General features: G+C 43.4%; 1 protein-coding gene and 1 long non-coding RNA gene across 8 annotated transcripts; one reads left to right on the top strand and one right to left on the bottom strand.

Annotated features, from left to right (window-relative positions):
- Nucleotides 1-457: 457 nt before the first annotated feature.
- On the bottom strand, nucleotides 458-8543 carry LOC139084308 (uncharacterized). The gene is made up of 3 exons (XR_011541675.1): nucleotides 8403-8543; nucleotides 4990-5121; nucleotides 458-788 (listed from the first exon to the last, which is right to left on the bottom strand). It is a non-coding gene; the product is annotated as an uncharacterized lncRNA (long non-coding RNA).
- Nucleotides 8115-15827, top strand: HAUS4 (HAUS augmin like complex subunit 4). Of its 7 annotated transcripts, none has more exons than XM_070626696.1 (10): nucleotides 8115-8310; nucleotides 10530-10607; nucleotides 12064-12206; nucleotides 12288-12419; nucleotides 12757-12891; nucleotides 13749-13845; nucleotides 14366-14511; nucleotides 14654-14784; nucleotides 15147-15215; nucleotides 15350-15827. In XM_070626696.1, exons 2-10 carry the CDS (start codon nucleotides 10553-10555, stop codon nucleotides 15531-15533), a joined length of 1092 nt encoding a protein of 363 aa, XP_070482797.1. In that variant the 5' UTR covers nucleotides 8115-8310; nucleotides 10530-10552; the 3' UTR covers nucleotides 15534-15827. The 7 variants fall into 7 exon arrangements, with proteins under 7 accessions (XP_070482797.1, XP_008527200.1, XP_008527202.1 ...); XM_008528978.2 differs by lacking the exon at nucleotides 8115-8310 and adding an exon at nucleotides 8572-8774; XM_008528980.2 differs by lacking the exon at nucleotides 8115-8310 and adding an exon at nucleotides 8600-8766.
- The last annotated feature ends 2561 nt before the right edge of the window (nucleotides 15828-18388 follow it).

The following is an 18388-nucleotide window of genomic DNA, read 5'->3' as shown; positions in this document are numbered from 1 at the left end:
TCTTTTACTGTTGGGGGCATCTTGGCTACCTTGACCCTTATTTCTTACTCTGATTTTGGTCTCCATCTGTTGCTGACTGGCTGGTTTCCTTTCATCTGTCCAAGCCGTGGAGCTCCCCAAGACTCTGTTCTTACCACCGGGACAACTCTCTCCTTCCTGAGGAAAAACAAGTGCTGACATCTGTTGAGGACAGGCCCTGGGAAGGCAGGCCCTGGCACCCCACCGCATCACTGGCAGGCTCCCACGTGTACCCTGCATCACAAGAGTTTCCCTTGTTCCTGTTCACTGGGAGATTGCTCATCTTAATAGTTCTATTTAATATTCACAATCGATACTGAAAGATTCATAGGGTGCTGCCAAGGATACAGCAAAAGGCAGACCTTGTTTGGCCAGCTTGGGACCTGATTTTCATCAATAGCCACTAATCCTGAATGGGGAAAGGAGGAAAATGGAAGAATTATGGATCCATTTTGTGTTTCTTTAGATGAGAGGTACAGGACAGGGCTGAGGCTTTCACAGCAGACTCAGGCTGTTTGCTCTAGCCAGCCCTGTTTGCTACAGGCCCGAATGTGGTTTATGAAGAATAAGGCTGGTGATGGTTCTCTCTCTGCCTTACTTCTAAGAGACGTGTCTGTTTCCCTCTTCACCACCTGGAGCTTTCAAGGCCAGGGAAATGGTAAGGTTCCATTTATAATCAGGCTGGAGACTCTCCTTAGTCAAGGAGGAGGTAGAGAAAGAGCTATTTCCAGGCATGTGAAGCCAGGTGGATGAGGTCCTTGAGATTGTACCTACATAGAAGGGAATAAAAAGAGGGAAAGGAGACTAAAAGGACTGGGAAAAAACCAGTGAGCATTTTTATTTTGTTTTTTAGAAGGACCAATATCCCAGAGCTGGCCTGGGGTCATTCAGAGCCCTAATGGTGAGGCTCCACAACAAGGACAAGTGTCTAACCAATCACAGTCCTCTCCATCCTCTCCTCCCTTGCAGCAAAGGAAAACCTAAGACTGGGCCTCTGCTGTGCCCACTGCTTGTGTAGGGCCCTTGGGATATCCACATTTGGCCTTGGTTGTGAAGGACTGAAGGTTTGACCTGAGAAATATGAGCAAACTGTTCCTGGAATGTATAGATTAGACCAGTCTAACTGGTGGTAGGAGAGTCAGAGGCAAATTCTGCCCACTATGGGTTTTACTTCACCTAAGCTTAGAAAGGACAGGGCTGAGCTGTGTGAAGGGAGCCAAGGTGCTATCCAAGCAGGGAGAGGTGGGTTAGGAGGAACATCTAAAAGGTACGGATAGACTTGTGTCCTAGAGAGTTAGAGCCAAGCCAGGTGTGAGTTTAGAGATAACCCAGTCAGTTCATTTTACTGAACGAAGAAATAAAAACTGAGTGATGATAGGACTTACCTACAGTCACGAAGCTGGAAAATGATGTCCCAAGTTTTGCAGACTAATAAAGAGCTTATTTCCCCTCTCCCTCCCCACCCCCCATCACAGGGACTCTTATGCAGAAGTAAACTGTAACTGAGATAAGCACTTCATTATGATAGAGCATTAGGGAAAGTTTTAGTGGGAAAGTCAGGGAACACAAGAGACAATTACGAAAACTTTTGGTTCTTACTAGTGCTTTTTTTGTTAACTAGAATTAGCAGTTGCCAAAGTACCTCTAAAAGTACATTAGGAGAAGCAAACGGAATATACTGCAGGAGAGTCCCCACCCTTGAGGCGGTCACAGTCTAGCCAGGGAGACAAATACACACAAAATGCCTTGAGAAGGTTACAGGCAACATGTCAATAAGTGCAAAGTAATTGAGTGTTACAAACAAAAGACCTAATGCCACAGAGGACAGATGAGAGGAGTGAGACTTTGTCTGGCTTTGATTATAGATCAGAAAGTGATGGCCTATAGGCTAAATCCTGCCCCCAAATGCATTGAGTTTGGCACACTGGAAGTTATTTTTTATAATATTAATTTGAACCCTAGTTGAGGAGTGAAAAGGGCCAGCTAATGTAGAAAGAATGATAGAATTGGAAAAACAGCATTTTGTGAACTTGAATACAATTTTTGTTTCTGGCAAAGATTATTAATTGGTGTTAAAAACCATATGTGAAATGGTTGGTGGACAACTGGTCATTCGTGTAGGGCCAGATAACACTATCAGTTTACAGTCTTGAGGCCAGAAATGTGACTGTATGTTGGAGGGGTCAGACTGTCATCACGCATTTCTGGGAATCAATCTACCGGTAGACCAGTTCTGGTGTGAGGCAAATACATAACCCAACCTAGTACATGTCCTAGCTGCTTCCCACTCCCAGAAGAAGTATGAGCTATAACTTGCAGTTTACAGGAAATACTGGGGATAGAGTAACAAAGTAAAGGACACTAGGAGGAAGCAACTAGACAAATCTAGGAGGTAAGGCATCCTGTAGGGCAACTAGCCAGCTCTCTTCAGCAAGTCAGTATGATTTTTTAAAAAGTCAAAATTGTTAGATTAAAGAGACTTAAGGGATATAATAACAATACAATGCATGGTCCAAAATTCCCTATTGGTTTAAATAGATCTCTATAAGAGATATTTCGGGTCAGTTGGAAAAATTTTAATTTGGACAGGGGAAGATGAGGTGAAAATTATTGAGATGGAAAAGTCAAAATCTTTAACAAAATGCCCATTCCCAAACCATATATACAGGGTAATCATATTTTGTTTATAAAATGTCTATATATTTATGAAAAAAACATTTGAAATGATATGCACTAAGGTGTCAGCAATAGTGACCTCTGAGTGGTGAGAATATGTTTGGTTGTTGTTGGCCTACATTCTCTATTTTTTTACAATGCATGTGTACTGCCTCTGTAATAAGAACAAGCTGTTTCAAATAAAATAACTTGCCAACATTTACAATACAGGAGATTTCACAGAAAAATCTGGATATTGTATACGAAGAGCTATCTCTCACCTCCGGGATTCCATTCCCACATGGCAGTGATTGGTTGGAGATGAGTGATGGCTGCTCCATTATTTGATGTATTCTCTTCTTAGTTTGTCACAGTCCCTACCACTCTCATCTGTGCCCTTCACACATTGCTTACCTGCCTGGCTTTCCTAATGCCTGGCTTTCCTAGACTTTTTTTCTTCTTTTTTTTTGAGGAAGATTAGCCCTGAGCTAACATCTGCTGCCAATCCTCCTCTTTTTGCTGAGGAAGACTGGCCTTGAGCTAACATCCATGCCCATCCTCGTGTACTTTATACGTGGGACGCCTCCCACAGCATGGCTTGACAAGTGGTATGTAGGTCTGCATCCGGGATCCGAACTGGTGAACCCTGGGCCACTGAAGCAGAACGTGCAAACTGAACCACTGCACCACTGGGCTGGCCCCTTCCCTAGACTTTCGAGTCAGTAACCCTTGATTTGGATTATCCCGATGGGCTCCCCATCCGTGGAGCCTCCCCACTATTAATCATTTGAAGGTACCAATAAATAGTTTTGAAATGCTGCCCAAGAAAAGCATCAATTCCAGAATTATCTGCACCTGGGTTTTTTATAAGGCAATCTAGTCGTGGGGAACCTAGGTGTAATAATTAAGCTACTTAGTTACCACAGTTGTGTACTATAAATTAGTTTAGCAAAATCTCTCTTTGGTAATTGGAAGAGAGAAAGTACTGTATACTAAATTGCTAACTTCCTCAGAGTTTTGCTTTTTTTGACATTACACCTTAATCACAGGAGGTTTTTCAAAAGTTATAATGTATGTTTTTCGCAAGCAGGAAACTCCAAATGCCCTTTGGTTGTTCTATTTCTCCTACTGGTTCTGATACAATTTTTAAAGGAGAAAATCTCGGGGCCAGCCCAGTGGCTGAGTAGTTAAGTTCGCGCACTCTGCTTCTGTGGCCCAGGATTTCAGCGGTTCGGATCCTGGGCGCAGACATGGCACCACTCATCAGGCCACGTTGAGGCAGTGTCCCACATGCCACAACTAGAAGGACCCACAACTGAAAAATAAACAACTATGTACTGGGGGAATTTGGGGAGAAAAAGCAGGAAAAAAAAGAGAAAATCTCCTTCATATGCAATTCAGTATAAGACAGTGTCATCATCAGTTTAAAATCCAGGGAAACACTTTTATCAGCCTGGCACATGTTTTCGCATTACAGCAGCACACTCGATCTGTTATAACAAGAGCTGCACCCGTTGTGCTTCATGTCTAGTTTTTCAAAATGATACTAGTCTTCTTCTGAATCAATTTCCTTTACTGTCTCATATTGCTTTGGTAAAAATTTTTCCAATCTGTCCCATTTTTTGAGCCAAATTTCTCAGCTTTTCTTTGAGCTCCAAAATTTCCTATCAGGCCTTGTTTATATCCTAGTTCACAACAGTGTCTCAAAGCAAAACCAGGTTTATTCCAGTTTGTATAACAAAAGTTTCCATGAACAGACAGGTAACCCTTGAAGCCACAAGGGGCTGGGTTTGAAATCCCCTTGGAAGGGTTAAGCAATTACAAAAATGGCACATTATGAACATTTGTTCTAAAATTTTCATTTGATGTCATAGGTTGATTACATATTTTCTTTATCCACTTGTTTTTTCCTGAAATCATGTACTTACAATGGGCATGAAATTTTCTAGCTTAATCATCAATAGTTGTGGCTCTGAATACCTTCATTTTCCAGTGAACACCCTTGAAAATAATTCTAAAATCTCTTGACTGCCTGTAAAATTTTTTATTCCTGAAACTAGTTTCTGGGTCCATAATACCATAATATATTCCCGCTACTTGCCTTCAGATACCTTCAAAGTGGTACAGCTTATTTTTTTTTTAATTTTTCTAAACAATTGCTAAATCTTCTAAACAGTTAAGTGTGGTTCCACAGTCCAATAGCTATTTTAATGTCCCAGCTTTGAAACTGGTTATTTAAGCCCAAATTTTCAGTGTCAGAACATATTCTACTCAGAAGTTTCCATTAGTTTGGTAAGTAGAATACCAAATACTCACCTGAAATCTCTACCTTTGGAGCACCATTTTGTTTCCCGGCTAGAGCATGGGAGGCAGAGTCCCTGCAATGTTCTCAGCAAATCTCCATTCTTCTCTGTAATTCTAAACAATGCAGCAAAGGAATGTCCGAGTCTGAAAGGTTAAGTAGACTTTTTCTCAGACTCCCATTTACATTTATCATCAAGTTAAAAAGCTATACACGAGTAGTTTTTGAAGACTTGATCAAGAGCAATGTCTTCAAGAAGGTAGAGCTAGATTGTGGGCAGGAGTTACACCTAATTTATGTGTCTATACCCCTACCCTTTGCCCCCTATCCCCCCACCCGCCACCCCCTCAACAGAGTCCAGCCAGGGACTACTCGAGCATGTTCTTGGCTTTATCATTAAAGAACATTTAAGAAGTGAGTGATTGTATTTTGCATATGGCATAGCAGAAGGTGAGATGAACAAAATTGATGAAGAGACAGGCCTATAAAGGCCAAGTGTTCCATGGAACAAACAAAACTATATAAGGTATTAGCACTGTGGGGGTGGTCAAAAATTCATTCTTTCAACAAATAAGTGCCTCTGTATGCCAAGCACTGAGATAGGTACCTTGGGGTCACGGAGGAAGCAGCTCCTATGTACAAACCCAAACAAGTTAAGGTTTTAAAGAGGATTCTGTACTCCTTCTCAGCAATAAAAAGATGAACTAAAAAAATGAATTACTGATACTGGCAACAACATGTATGAATCTCAAAATTAACTATGCTGAGTGAAAGAAGCCAGACCAAAAAAAAAAAAAGAGTACATCTTTGATTGCATTTATATAAAATTCTACAAAGCGCAAACTAATCTATAATGACAGAAAGCAGATCAGTAGTTGGGAGGGGCCAGAAAGAGGAACTGCAAAGGAGCAGAAGCAAACACTTAGGGGATGATGCATATGTTCACTATCTTGGTGAACTATCTGTGGTGATGGTTTCACAGATGTATAGTTACGTCAAAACTTAATGAACCTTAAACCGAATACTTTAATTTCAATGAGCACTTTAAATATTGTATGCCAAAATACCTCAATAAAGCTGTTTTTTAAAAAATCTGCAACACAGAGAAGGAGGCAGGGAAAGGAGAGAGAAAGAGCATGAATTCTAGGGCTTCTCTTGCAGCTCTTTCTTGCTCAAGGACACCAGATGGTGTCTGATTGTCAGGTCCTTTTTCAGTCTTTTGCTGCAGTTTTAACTGCCAGGATGGTCTATGGCCTCAACTTTCTAGTCTTATGTAGAACTGGCAAATTAAGTCTTTCACTTCAGCTGGTCCAGTCTCCTCTTGGACCCAGAATGCAGCTTGGACTCCCTGTCTCTGTTTCACTTCCTGGGATGTTTCCTTCGTTCTAAATGATCCAAATTTTCTCTCCTTTCAGGCCCAGCTAAGGTAAGATTTCGTGGTCTTTCCTATCCATTCCTGCAGAAGGAGTTCTGTAGAAGTTTCTCTAGTATTTACAATCTAAACTGCTCTTTTGCCACCTTTTTGCCACAGTGTATTATTTACTTTTCATGTGCATGTCTTACTTGCTCAACTAGATTATGAACTTCTTCATAAGGGACTGGGTCGTCTTTATCTTTGTGTCTCTCCCAAGGCATTTAATAAGTGCTTAATAAGTATCAATTTTAAAACACCTCACTTTGATAGTCTGTCCAAAGCACCTTCTCAGCCATTATCTCATTTGATCATTACATCAACACTATGAGATTGGAGGAGCTAGAAATATGTTATTTCCTCCTTTCGACAGATAAGGAACCTGAAGCCCAAGGTCACACAGCTTGTTAGAGACAGAGATTGAACATACGAAGGTTTGATCCAACTCCAGGCTTCCCATGGCTCACTCCTCTACCCTCCGACCTGAACACAGGCCTCTGCACCCTTCACCTCCTCATCCTCCCAAGTACTTGAGAGCTGCTTAGCCAAAGCTTTGTAGTACCGTCTTGGAAAACTTGACAAATATGAGACATGAAATTTCAGTTGATTTCTGATCAGCTCTGAGTCACCAAAGCATGCTTGCTATTTTGTTCCAAGTGCTGTTTGTTAGGGACATTATGCCTGATATTTAATGATGCTGCACTACAGAGCTGAGGAAGCATAAATGATTTTTAAAAGCCTCAGAAAATGACAGCACTTTAATATTAAGCATGAAAAGTGGCAGCTGACAAGATGACCAGGGATATAAAATTTCCACACTGGATCACACTATTCCCCACGTATTGCTGGTAGAATTCTCTAGTTAGTACTAAAAGAAAAGGTTAAACTCTCTACCACTCAGCATCCCCAGCCCTGAGAGTCCTTCCCCACCACCCCAGACTATCAGCTGTTTCTCTGATGCAGCAGATTCGATAACCTTGGTGCAGTTTACTTAGCATCAAGTATTACTTTTGAAATAATTCACCTAATGACTAGATTCTAGTCAACTTTGAAAAGAGGCTGGGGGTCAGGTTTAAGACAGAGAGAGGTTGGGGGACCCCCTTGAGAGGCTCAATGACCTTTGGTCAAAGTGCATAGCCAGCCTGAGGTCCATCCCAGGGAGGAGGCCAGGGATTTGTCTCCCTCCTCCCAGCACTGTCTTCTCTCCCTCTGACCTACTGCTGGGATCCCCCATTGGCTAAAACCAGTCAGGGAATATGGGGACCCTGAAGTCCTTACAGGTAGTCCTTACAGGTGGTCCTTACTGTCTACACAGGCTGTCGAGGAGCAGAATGCGGACCTGGGGGGCAAATGGAAGACATCCAGCTCATTGGTCTAGGTATGGGCAAGTGACCAGTCTGGCCAGTGAGACATGGTGCTTCTGGGGAAGATTTTCTCCCCTGACTGGTATAGGAAGAAGGCTCTCCCTCTTCCTGCTTGGGATGGTGTTGAGAGGATGTACTTCTTGGACTTCTGCAGCTACCTTGTGACCAGGAGGCGAATGCAAAGAGAACTGCAAAGAACCTTGACACCTTGTACAAAGCCTTGGGACCTTCAGCTTTAGACTTCTTGTTAAGCAAACAATACATGTCCATACAATTTTAAAAACGAAAGAGCGAGAGGTCAATGAAGGATGAGAGAGAAAGGAGAGGGCAGAGGAGCCTGGAAGAGGAAATGAGAGCGGGAGGCGGCGCAGCGCTGGAGGGCGGAGCCTGAGGGAGGAGCCCCGCAGTCTCCGTGTGGACGGCAGGTTTGGGAGGGTTGAGGCCACCGGGTCAGGTCCAGACTCTGCAAGCCGCGACCTTGAACAAGTCCCTTAGCCTCTTTGCGCCTTAGTTTCCCGCTCTGTAAAATGGGTACGACAATGACTTCCTCGTAGGACGCGGTAAGAGCTAAATGAAGCGAGGCAAGGCAGGTAGAACCCTCGGCACAGTGCCTGACTCACGGAGGCCCTCAATAAATGTTAGCAATTATTACCATTTTCTCGACATTTGCTCTTAACAAGGGGAGGTACCCCGGAGGAGGGCAAAGACGCCTTCCTCAGACCGCTCCCCTTCCCCGCCCGGACTCCCAACCCCGAGGCTGCGAGCCGTTGGGGTCTGAAGGTGCGCGCCCGGCGAGGGGCGGGGCCTGCCGTTCCCGCCTCTGGCGTGGCCACGCCCCTCGCCCCTCCCACGCGGCCTCTGATGCTCCTTTGCCCCTTCCTCTCCCAGGCGGTCCTCCTGGCCTTGCTTCCCCCAGCCCCTGCGCCCGGCCCGACTGAGAGGTTCCGGGGCCCGGGCCGGGCGGAGTTCCGGGCGTCGAGGCTCCGCACTGCCTCGGGAGCTTCCGCTGCCCTCGGGTGTGCAGGTTTGCTTCAGAGGGTCGGCGGGCGGCGCTGCGGGGAGGAGGAGCGGTGGGAGCGTCAATCCGGCCAGCCCCGGTCTCCGGCCGCCCAGGCCGCCCTCGCCCTTGGGGATCCTTGGCTGCCCAGACGGAAGGAAAGTAGGCGCCGGAGAGCCCGCTCCGCATTTTGATTCATCTCGGGCCCTGTAAGGGTCACATCTTGTGAAAATACCTGTAAAATCAATTTAACGTTCAGTGCAGCGTGTAAAGACAGCTCTAAGAATTTAAAAGACGCCTGAGTCAGAACATTTAAATGCTTGGGTCCCTGTAGCAGCGTTTTAACACGTCTGAGTGCAGAGGGTGGAGAATCGAGCCTGATTGCCGCCACCTTCCACGCCCTGTAACATTTTAAAAGGGTAAAGAAAAGCGCCCTAAAAAACCCCAAGTGGGCGGTTCCCTTAGGCAGGGAAGAACAGCTGACTTTTTAAAAATTTGGGTTGGTCCTCATTTCTGTGTGCAAAATTTGCCTGCAGAACTTTCTTTTGCGGGCTTAGATCTATGATAAACAGAATTGCTGAAACACAGAGCTTAACTAAGTAGTGGCTTTTGTTGACAAGTCGATTGTGTTATTAATTCTTAATGTCTCATCCAAGGCCGGAATCGTTATCTCAGTTTTGCAGGTGGAAAAAAGTTTGGCACAAAAAAGCATTTCCCTTCAATTCACACAGAAGCAGCGGCTGAGCTGCAAATTAAGTCCTAGCATTCTGACTCCTCAGCTGCGTCCCCCTCTAGACCAGGTTACAAAACAAATGAGTAGTTACTTTGATGTTACTCATAAAACGAGGGAGTAAACCAAATGTTCTGTGAACATGAAGTGTTAAATCATAACCCTCTATGTCTCTTCTGCTTTGGGAGGCTCAGCTGACCTTTGGAGTTGATACAGAGAGGAGGAGGTGGGGCAAAAAAGGGGAAAATAATGTCAGGGGAAAAATTTTGTCTCCGGAGTCCAAACTGTTCCCATCTTTACTGTCGCCTTTGTGTTGACGTCATTCTTTTCAGTGTACTCCGTGTTCTGGCACAACACGGAGAGCTCACGTCCCGGCCTCAGCCGCATTAACTACCCCTTTGCGTTCCTCCTTTGGCACTGACCTCCCTGTCAGTCTTCTTGTCGTGCTCCTTCCTCCAGGTGCTCTTTACTAAAGCTGTTATGTGAAAACCAGTTGTTGTTGTTCAAGTGTGGAATGATTTGTCACTCCTGAAGGATGTTTCTAGAGTTAATGATCAAAAACTACCAACAGATCTTAGATGAAAGGACAAGTTAAAGAAGCGCAGAAACTATTGTGGAATTTGATAGCTGACTTATTTGACTGGGGAAAAAACCAGACTTTGATTTTTTTTTTCCCTTTCCCCAGTTCACTCCTAACTGGAAAGCAGCAGCTCAGTTCTAACTTAGATGAAATGGTGGGGGGAGGGGGACATCCTTCTGTTTAGTGAATTGGAAAGTTTTCTTTCCTAAGGAAGCTCCTTTTTAGACAGCTTGGAACAAGTGGAAACATTTATTTGCTTAGAATGCAAAATGTTTTGCCACTTGTAAGTCTGTTTGTCCCTAAAACTTGTGTAAGAGCTTGGGACTCAGGATGTGTGATATAGTCCTTCTCTGTAAGAGGCGTCCATGATTCCTCAGCATGTAGACAACAGAAATTCCAACCCAAGGTAGTTTTCTCTGGAACAGCCAGCCAGTTTATTCATCGTTTTGTTTTCTTTCACTCTGTTCCGCAGAGAAGGAATCCCAAGAAACTCAGATGGCGTCCGGGGATTTCTGCTCACCTGGAGAAGGAGTGGAAATACTCCAGCAAGGTAAGAGTAGCCGTTTGCAAGAGGGTTGATGACTTATCCAGAAAGGTCTTATCCAGGTTCTTGCCTTCTATAATAAAAAGGATTTATAATGTTCACCAGTATGATTTCTCTCACTGAAGCCTAAGTTTCGGGGGAAACTAGAATACATGAAGATTCTTAAACACTCTTATTAGAAAACAGATTACATTGACTCCTGTTCAGTACCTACTTGTGCAGTAGACTAAAAACTCAAGATGCGGGGCCAGCCCCATGGCCGAGTGGTTGGGTTTGTGCACTCTGCTTCGGCGGCCCAGGGTTTCGCTAGTTCAGATCCTGGGCCCGGACATGGCACTGCTCGTCAGGCCATGCTGAGGCGGCATCTCACATGCTACAACTAGAAGGACCCACAACTAAAAATACACAACTGTGTACTGGAGTGCTTTGGGAGAAAAAAGAAAAGTAAAATCTTTGGGGGAAAAAAAGAGAAAAACTCAAGATGCTCCCATGCTGTGTCAGCAAGCATATCATGAAGATAAGGGTGACCAGCAAACTCCTTGAAGGCTTCCTTCCTTCTTGTGTCTTTAATTTTCTCATTTCTTGTTCTCTAAAATCTCAGATCCTCCATATCTTGAATTCTTTCCATATCTCAAATCCTTTCTGTATCTTGAATCCTTCAAGAACTTGAATCTTCTACATTTTGATCATTTCCATATTGATCCTTCAGTGCCTCAGGGGAAAAAAGAGATTTCTTATTCTCTAAAAGGACTTTGGGTATGGTGGTCCAAAGAATGAAAATTCGAGTGTTTTGCAAGTAGGAGTAAAACAGAATACTCCAGCAGAAAGCATGTGGGAAAAGAGGTAGAAAGAAAGACCCTTGAGTATATGGAATAACCAGAGAATCCCAGTTTCTTGCACTTTTTCTCAAGCATGTGCTGTTATGCATCCACATGGGTTACTCAACTCTGCTGACAATAAGGAGAACTTGGTTAGTTAAATTTTTTGCTTACTTTTGAGAGTATACCTTCTCTCAGTCTTGCTTATGCAACTAGAGATCATATCCAAAGTTGGAACTTTACAAGTGTTTTTTCCCCTTCCTTAAGAACTCTAGTCATTCTGTGTGAATGAGGCATTCTGGGTACTGTGGTGACCCCTACTAACAGGTCCCTAATTGATTCTATTTGTCTACTACTTCCCAACTGTATTTCCATTTTCTAAAATCTTAGTTTTATTAGAGGCTCATTCCCTAATTCTTGATTAATATCCTTGGATATAATATAAATGCTTGTTACTTTGAGTATTACCTCTAGTTTATTTGTATATTTTTTAAAAAAATTTCATTAGATTTAGAAAACTTCTCTACCAAAAACCTAGGGGTTTTTTGGAAGTGAATGTTAAGCTAAGAGTTACACTCGATTATATAAAGTAAGAGTCCATACCTTCTTTGCTTTTTTGTCCCTTTGGGGGACATCCTATTAAGTGTGCAGCAAACAGCTTCCTCCTTGCAACCTGAGTGAAGAGGACCTGTTACAGAACCCGCACTTCAGCAAACTTCTGCTGAGTCTCTCACAGCATGTGGACGAGAGTGGCTTAAGCCTCACCCTGGCAAAGGAGCAGGCTCAGGTAAGAACCCTGGGAGGAGGGAGGAAGGAAAAGTCTTCCAAGAGAGCGAGGCTCCTATCTGGCATTTTTTGGGTTTTCTAGGCATGGAAGGAAGTTCGGCTACATAAGACAACATGGTTGAGGTCTGAGATTTTACAGAGAGTCATTCAAGAGCTGCTTGTGGACTACTATGTGAAGACACAAGACACAAATTTAACTTCTGAGGACAAAAAGGTGAGGCAGGAGAGATGAAGTAGGGGTTGGGTACCAGCTATAGGAATGACCAGGCCAATTGCACCTTCGTCTGATTATATGATTTGGGGGAAAGAAGAGCTTTGAATATGGTTATCAAAAAAGAAATGGACTGTAGTTATGGGGAAAGAGGTAGGTGTGATGTCAGAGTGTTGAAAAGAAAGATTGACAGGGGAAGGCCCTGGCAGCTAAGTTATCTGAAGGTATGACATGTTTGAGGACTTTGAAAATGTGTGGAGAACTGGTCTGAGAAGATGGAGGAGGTGGAGTGGGAGAGGTTTCACAGTAACCTCTTTTTGTTTTTTATTCTCTTTCTCAGTTTCATGAGACCCTTGAACAGCGGCTACTCGTGACTGAACTGACACAGCTCTTAGGTCCTAGCCAGGAGAGGGAGATGCCTCCGGTGCTCGGGCTGGAGAAGGCAGACCTTCTGGAGCTCATGCCACCTTCAGAGGTTGGGAGTGGGCAGATATTGGGACCAAAGAAGCAAAATGGGTTAATTTCTCCAATATACTTAAATATTTTTTTGTTACGCTTTATTATCTTTGTAAAAATGATACACGTTCATGGTGACCAAACTCAAATAAATAAGGAAAATGTTACACAGAAGACAGTAAAAGCTGAAATACAACTACATCTAGAAATAAATACAGTATTATTATATACAGCTTGACATAAATGGTATTCTCCCCTCCATGATTATAGAGAGAGTATAATCTGTTTTCACTGCATATATTTTGGACTTTTTTTCAAGTCAATAAAAAAAGTAAATAAAATGATACCTCCTAAAGCACTCTTAGCACAGTGTCCAGACACATAGTGCTCACTGTTCTTATTATATCAGCAGTTTCGATCCCTGATAGGATTCCACTGTGTGGATGTAGCATAATTTGCTTAACCTTATTGATGGATATCAATTCAAGGTTCTTTCCACATTTTTGCTCTTAGAAACCACACTGATATGAACATGCTAGTTCATACGTTTTTTAATATGATTATTTCCTGGGTGTTAGTACTCAAAGTGGGATTACCGGGTCAGGGAATACACATGTAGAACACACTAGTAGATACTGTAAAACTGCTCTCCAGAAAGGCGTTCCCAGTGCCCCGGTTCTCCACATTTTCATCAACGTGTGATCTTGACAGTCATTTTATTCTTTGCTGATTTAATAGGGTAAAAGTGAAACTCCCTGATGTGTCTTGAGGCATTTTCTTTGGTTAGCATTGAGATTGTTATCATGTATTCATTGGCTGGATCTTCCTAGTTCCAACAGTCTGTTTGCATCTCTTTTTTTGTTTCTGTGGCTGTAGGATTTTGTGCGGATGAGAGCTCAGCTCCCGCTAGAAGTGGAGGAACAGCTCAAGAAGAAATGTTTTGCCCTTCTCTGCTACCATGATCCCAGTTCAGGTGAGTGCTGGCTCTCCCTGCCCTGTTCACAGCTGGCCTTCAGGGCTCCTGGTCTGCTCTTTTGAGAATAGTGTATTTGGATTTTCAATTTGGGACAGAAGCTGGGAGGCATTGGAGATGCTTATTTGTTTGTTTTCTTGTTGATAGAATAAAAGCAAGAGATTTTGTAAGGACTTCTTTTGTTGAGCAAGGTAGTAAGTGGGAGTGTCCTCTGGCTGCAGAGAAGGATGAGTTCTTCTCGGGAGAATCAGAATGGAATGGGGAGGAAAGTTCAGGCTATACGTGTTCCCCTTGTTTTTGTTTCTGTGATTTAGGAATTAAGCACCAAATCTGGAATTAAAGGTAAGAGTGAAGAGAACTCAATTACGAGAACCGGACTGTTTTTAACAAGACATCCAAAGAAAACCTGGATGAAGACAGAATTTGTAGGGCTAGGTGTAGAATAGGGGCACTGAAAAACAGCCTTAGATGGGAGTAGCAGTTAGGGTTTTCCTGTCCAGTCGTCTGTCTCTTTGCTCAGATTCAGACAGTGAAACCCTGAAGGCAGCAAAGGTGTGGAAACTGGCAGAGGTCCTGCTGGGTGAGAAGCAGCAGTGCCAGGATGCCAAGAGCCAGCAGAAGGAGCAGATGGTGCTGCTGGAGAAGAAGAGTGCCACCTACTCCCAGGTTTGTCAGGGCAGTGGGGTAGCCTGCTGTATCTTTTACCCTGACCCCAGGGGCACCTTTGGAGAAGCCCAGGTTTCTGATCTGCCTTCTTTTCTACCATCTTTTGTTTATGTCCTCTTCCTCCTGCCTCCTGGGGACTCAGGTGCTTCTCCGCTGCCTGGCCTTGCTGCAGAGGCTTCTTCAGGAGCACCGGCTGAAGACTCAGTCTGAGCTAGACCGCATCAATGCCCAGTACCTGGAGATCAAGTGCAGTGCCATGATCCTTAAGCTGAGGTGAGCTATGACCCCTGTGGATCTAAGGGACTCTGTCTCACACACCACCCCCTCCAACCCTCGCCCTCGTCTCTCTTTCCTCTCCTCCATGTCTAGCACCTTGTGGGTATTTAGTAAATGTCACTCAACAGTACTCGCCTTTGGAATACCCCAAAACTTTCAACATTCTGGAGACTTACATTTTAAAGCCTTCTGAAATAGGTGCTTTACTGTGAGATAAATTGCTCAGGAATTCAGTATGACCTTGTTTATCCTGTCACTCCTTAGCCCACACCTTGACCATGGGCAGGTACTGTGTCTCATTCCTAACTCTGCTGCTGTCAGGGCTCCTCAGCTTGACATTTCTTTCTTCCCTCTGTCAGGATGGAGGAGCTGAAGATTCTGTCTGACACTTACACTGCCGAGAAAGTGGAAGTTCATCGTCTCATTAGGTGAGAACTCCCAAGAGCCTGGCAGAGCTCGTTCTGACAGTCTCCAGACTCATTCATTTTGACCTGTTCCCATTCTTGTCTGCTTTCTGAGGAGCCAGATCCTTATATTGTATCTTCTGTGCCTGGGCTCTTAGGGACCGTTTGGAGGGGGCCATTCGCCTCCAAGAGCAGGACATGGAGAAGTCCCGACAGGTCCTGAACACCTATGAGGTCCTCGGGGAGGAGTTCGACAGGCTGGTAAAAGAGTATACCCAACTCAAGCAGGCAACTGAGAACAAGCGCTGGGCCCTCCAGGAGTTCAGCAAGGCCTACCGCTGAGCGCTGGCAGGGCCAGGAGGCACAGCTGCTGCATGGGTGCTGCCTCCTTCTCTTCCTGCTAATGGGACCACCTCCACCTGAGGCCACCGTCACTCTCAGGGGAGTGTGGGAACACTTGCTTGAAACACGGCAGTCCTTTAGGCAATATCCTGGTTTCTCTTCCTTGTTTACAATGACGGAGTCTCTTCTGGAAAATGTAGCTAGTTTATATAATTTTGTGTACAGCTATTTGTCAGTGTCAGCCCTGTATTGTAGTTGATTATCTCTTGAATAAAGTGATGATATTGTGGCTTAGGATTTTAGTCATTTTCCTTTGGGCAAAGATGGACAAAGAATTTCGAAGGCTATGTGGAAAAGGAGGGGAAACTGAGTGGATCCAAATAGAGACAGATCTATAATGCTTATGCAAAGGGTGCGAGGTAGGATTGTCACCTGGCCACTTGGAGTCTTAGAGGCTTCCTTCTTAGGGAGCAGAAATGGATTAAAACTGGGCTTGCTCTTGAACTATAATCTCCGGAGGGGTGCTAGATGCTTAGGTGAGTAGGAAACTATTTTGCCACTCTCATTCTGTGACTCTCAGTGAGGTGGTTATGATAAAGCAGCTGGGCATCCAGCTCTGCTACAGGAAAGGACATAAGCCACTTGTGCTCCTGGTTCCCTCTGGTGGGGTTTGAGGGTTACTTCTTTCTCCAAAAGCAAAGGGTGGGAGGAGATCACCCTGAGGAAGCAAGTTCTGCAGTGTCCTTAGCTTAGAACAAGGCAGGGCCATGGCTGGTGTCAAAGTCAGGGACTGAAAAGAGAAGCAGAAGACCCTCTACTCTTATTTAGGATAGCCTACTCAGCTTCTCAGACCACTTTCCAGGGAGACTGTCTTGAGGCATTCTTTTGCTAAGATCAAATAATGATGGTCTTGGATTGATCTATAGGAAAATTAAGGCCTTTGACTCAACTTTAAATTTTTCTGCACATTTTGGCCCACACAAAATGAATAAATAGCTTTAATAGAAAATCTCAGAAATAGTTGATATTGCTTAGTTCTGTAGTTTTTTTTACCCAACTTTTTTTGGGGAAAGTTTTCAAACCTACAGAAAAGTTGAAAGAATAGTATGATAAGCACCAATATACTCAACCTAGATTCAACAATTACTGACATTTTGCTTTTTTCTTTCTTCTCTTTCCTGTTGCTCTCTTTTTATACATAGTAGATATAGTTATACAGACTTTTTTTTCTGAACCATTTTATAGTAAGTTGCAGATATTCCATTTCCTCAATACTTAAGCAGGCAACTCTTAAAATAAGGGCACTCTCCTGTATAACTAATAAATTACACCTAAAAAATTAATAATTTTATAATATCTATTACTCAGGTCATATTCAAATTTCTCCAATTTTTTTTCATGGTCTGGGGTCCAATAAAGGTTCACGTATTACATTTGGATGTTAGGTTTCTTTAATTTCTTTTAAAATAGGACATTCCTTGGGGCCGGCCCTGTGGCCGAGTGGTTAAGTTTGCACGCTTCGCTTTGGCAGCCCAGGGTTTCGCCAGTTTGGACCCTGGGCACGGACATGGCACCATTCATCAGGCTATGCTCAGGCGGCGTCCCACATCCTACAACTAGAAGGACCCACAACTAAAAAAAATATACAACTATGTACTGGGGGGCTTTGGGGAGAAAAAGGAAAAATAAAAATCTTTAAAATAGCACATTCCTAATGCTTTTTTCTTTTTTAATGAAATTGACTCTGGAAAATCCAGGCCAGTTACCTTGTGGAATGTCCCATTGTCTAATTGTTTCCTGTGTTGGTTAACTTGTTCCTCTCCTGTTCTGTCCAGTATAGTAGCCAGTAGCCACATGTAGCTATTTAAATTCAAGTTAATTAAAATGAAACAAAATTAAACTTTCAGTAGGTTGGTGGTTACTGTATTAGTGCAGATATACAACATTTACATCATTGCAGAAAGTTCTCTTGGACAGTGCTATAAGCCTACATTTCCTGTAAACTGGAAGTAGGTCTACAGGCTTTATTAGATTCAGGTTAAACATTTTTGCAAAGAATACTTAATAGATGACATTACGTACTTCACATTACATCACCCTGGAGCCACATCAGGTCAGAATGTCTCACTATTAATTATGATGAGTTTGATTGCTTGGTTAAGGTGGCGACTGCCAGATCTCTCTAATCTATGAAAGTACATTTTCCCTTTATAGTTAGTAGCATCTGGAAATGAACATCAAAAACCTCAAAATAGTTCTTCCTGATATTTATTGTGCATTCAGCATTTCCTCATTTAATCAGGTGCTCATCTTGAACCATACTAGGTTTTGGTATTTGAAATAATAAGGATAATAATTTTAAAAATGGACCCTGTCCTCAATGTTTATAACCTATAGACAATAGTAAACCCACAAAAACCATCTAAGAATATAGAGTAACAGGAAGTACAAATAAATATAGTTGAAGGGGCCAGCCCCGTGGCCGAGTGGTTAAGTTTGCGCGCTCTGCTTTCACGGCCCAGGGTTTCATCAGTTCGGATCCTGGACGTGGACATGGCAGTGCTCATCAGGCCACGACGAAGCGGCATCCCACATGCTACAACTAGAAGGACCCACAACTAAAATATACAACTATGTACTGGGGGGATTTGGGGAGAAAAAGAAAAAAAAGATTGGCAACAGTTGTTAGCTCAGGTGCCAATCTTTATTAAAAAAAAAAATGTGGTTGAAAACCAAGAGAAGTGAGTCAGGAATTATAAGGCAGAGGCTTCGTAGAGAAGGCAGATTTGATTCAGGCTTTGTAGAGGTGAGTTTGGGATAGAATTTTGGAAAAAGCGACAAAGATAGAGAAAGGA

Source organism: Equus przewalskii, chromosome 1, assembly GCF_037783145.1.
Source record: "Equus przewalskii isolate Varuska chromosome 1, EquPr2, whole genome shotgun sequence".
Classification (NCBI taxonomy): Eukaryota; Metazoa; Chordata; class Mammalia; order Perissodactyla; family Equidae; genus Equus; species Equus przewalskii.
The sequence above is the reverse complement of the archived record's forward strand: the minus strand, read 5'-3'. Positions and strand labels throughout refer to the sequence as shown.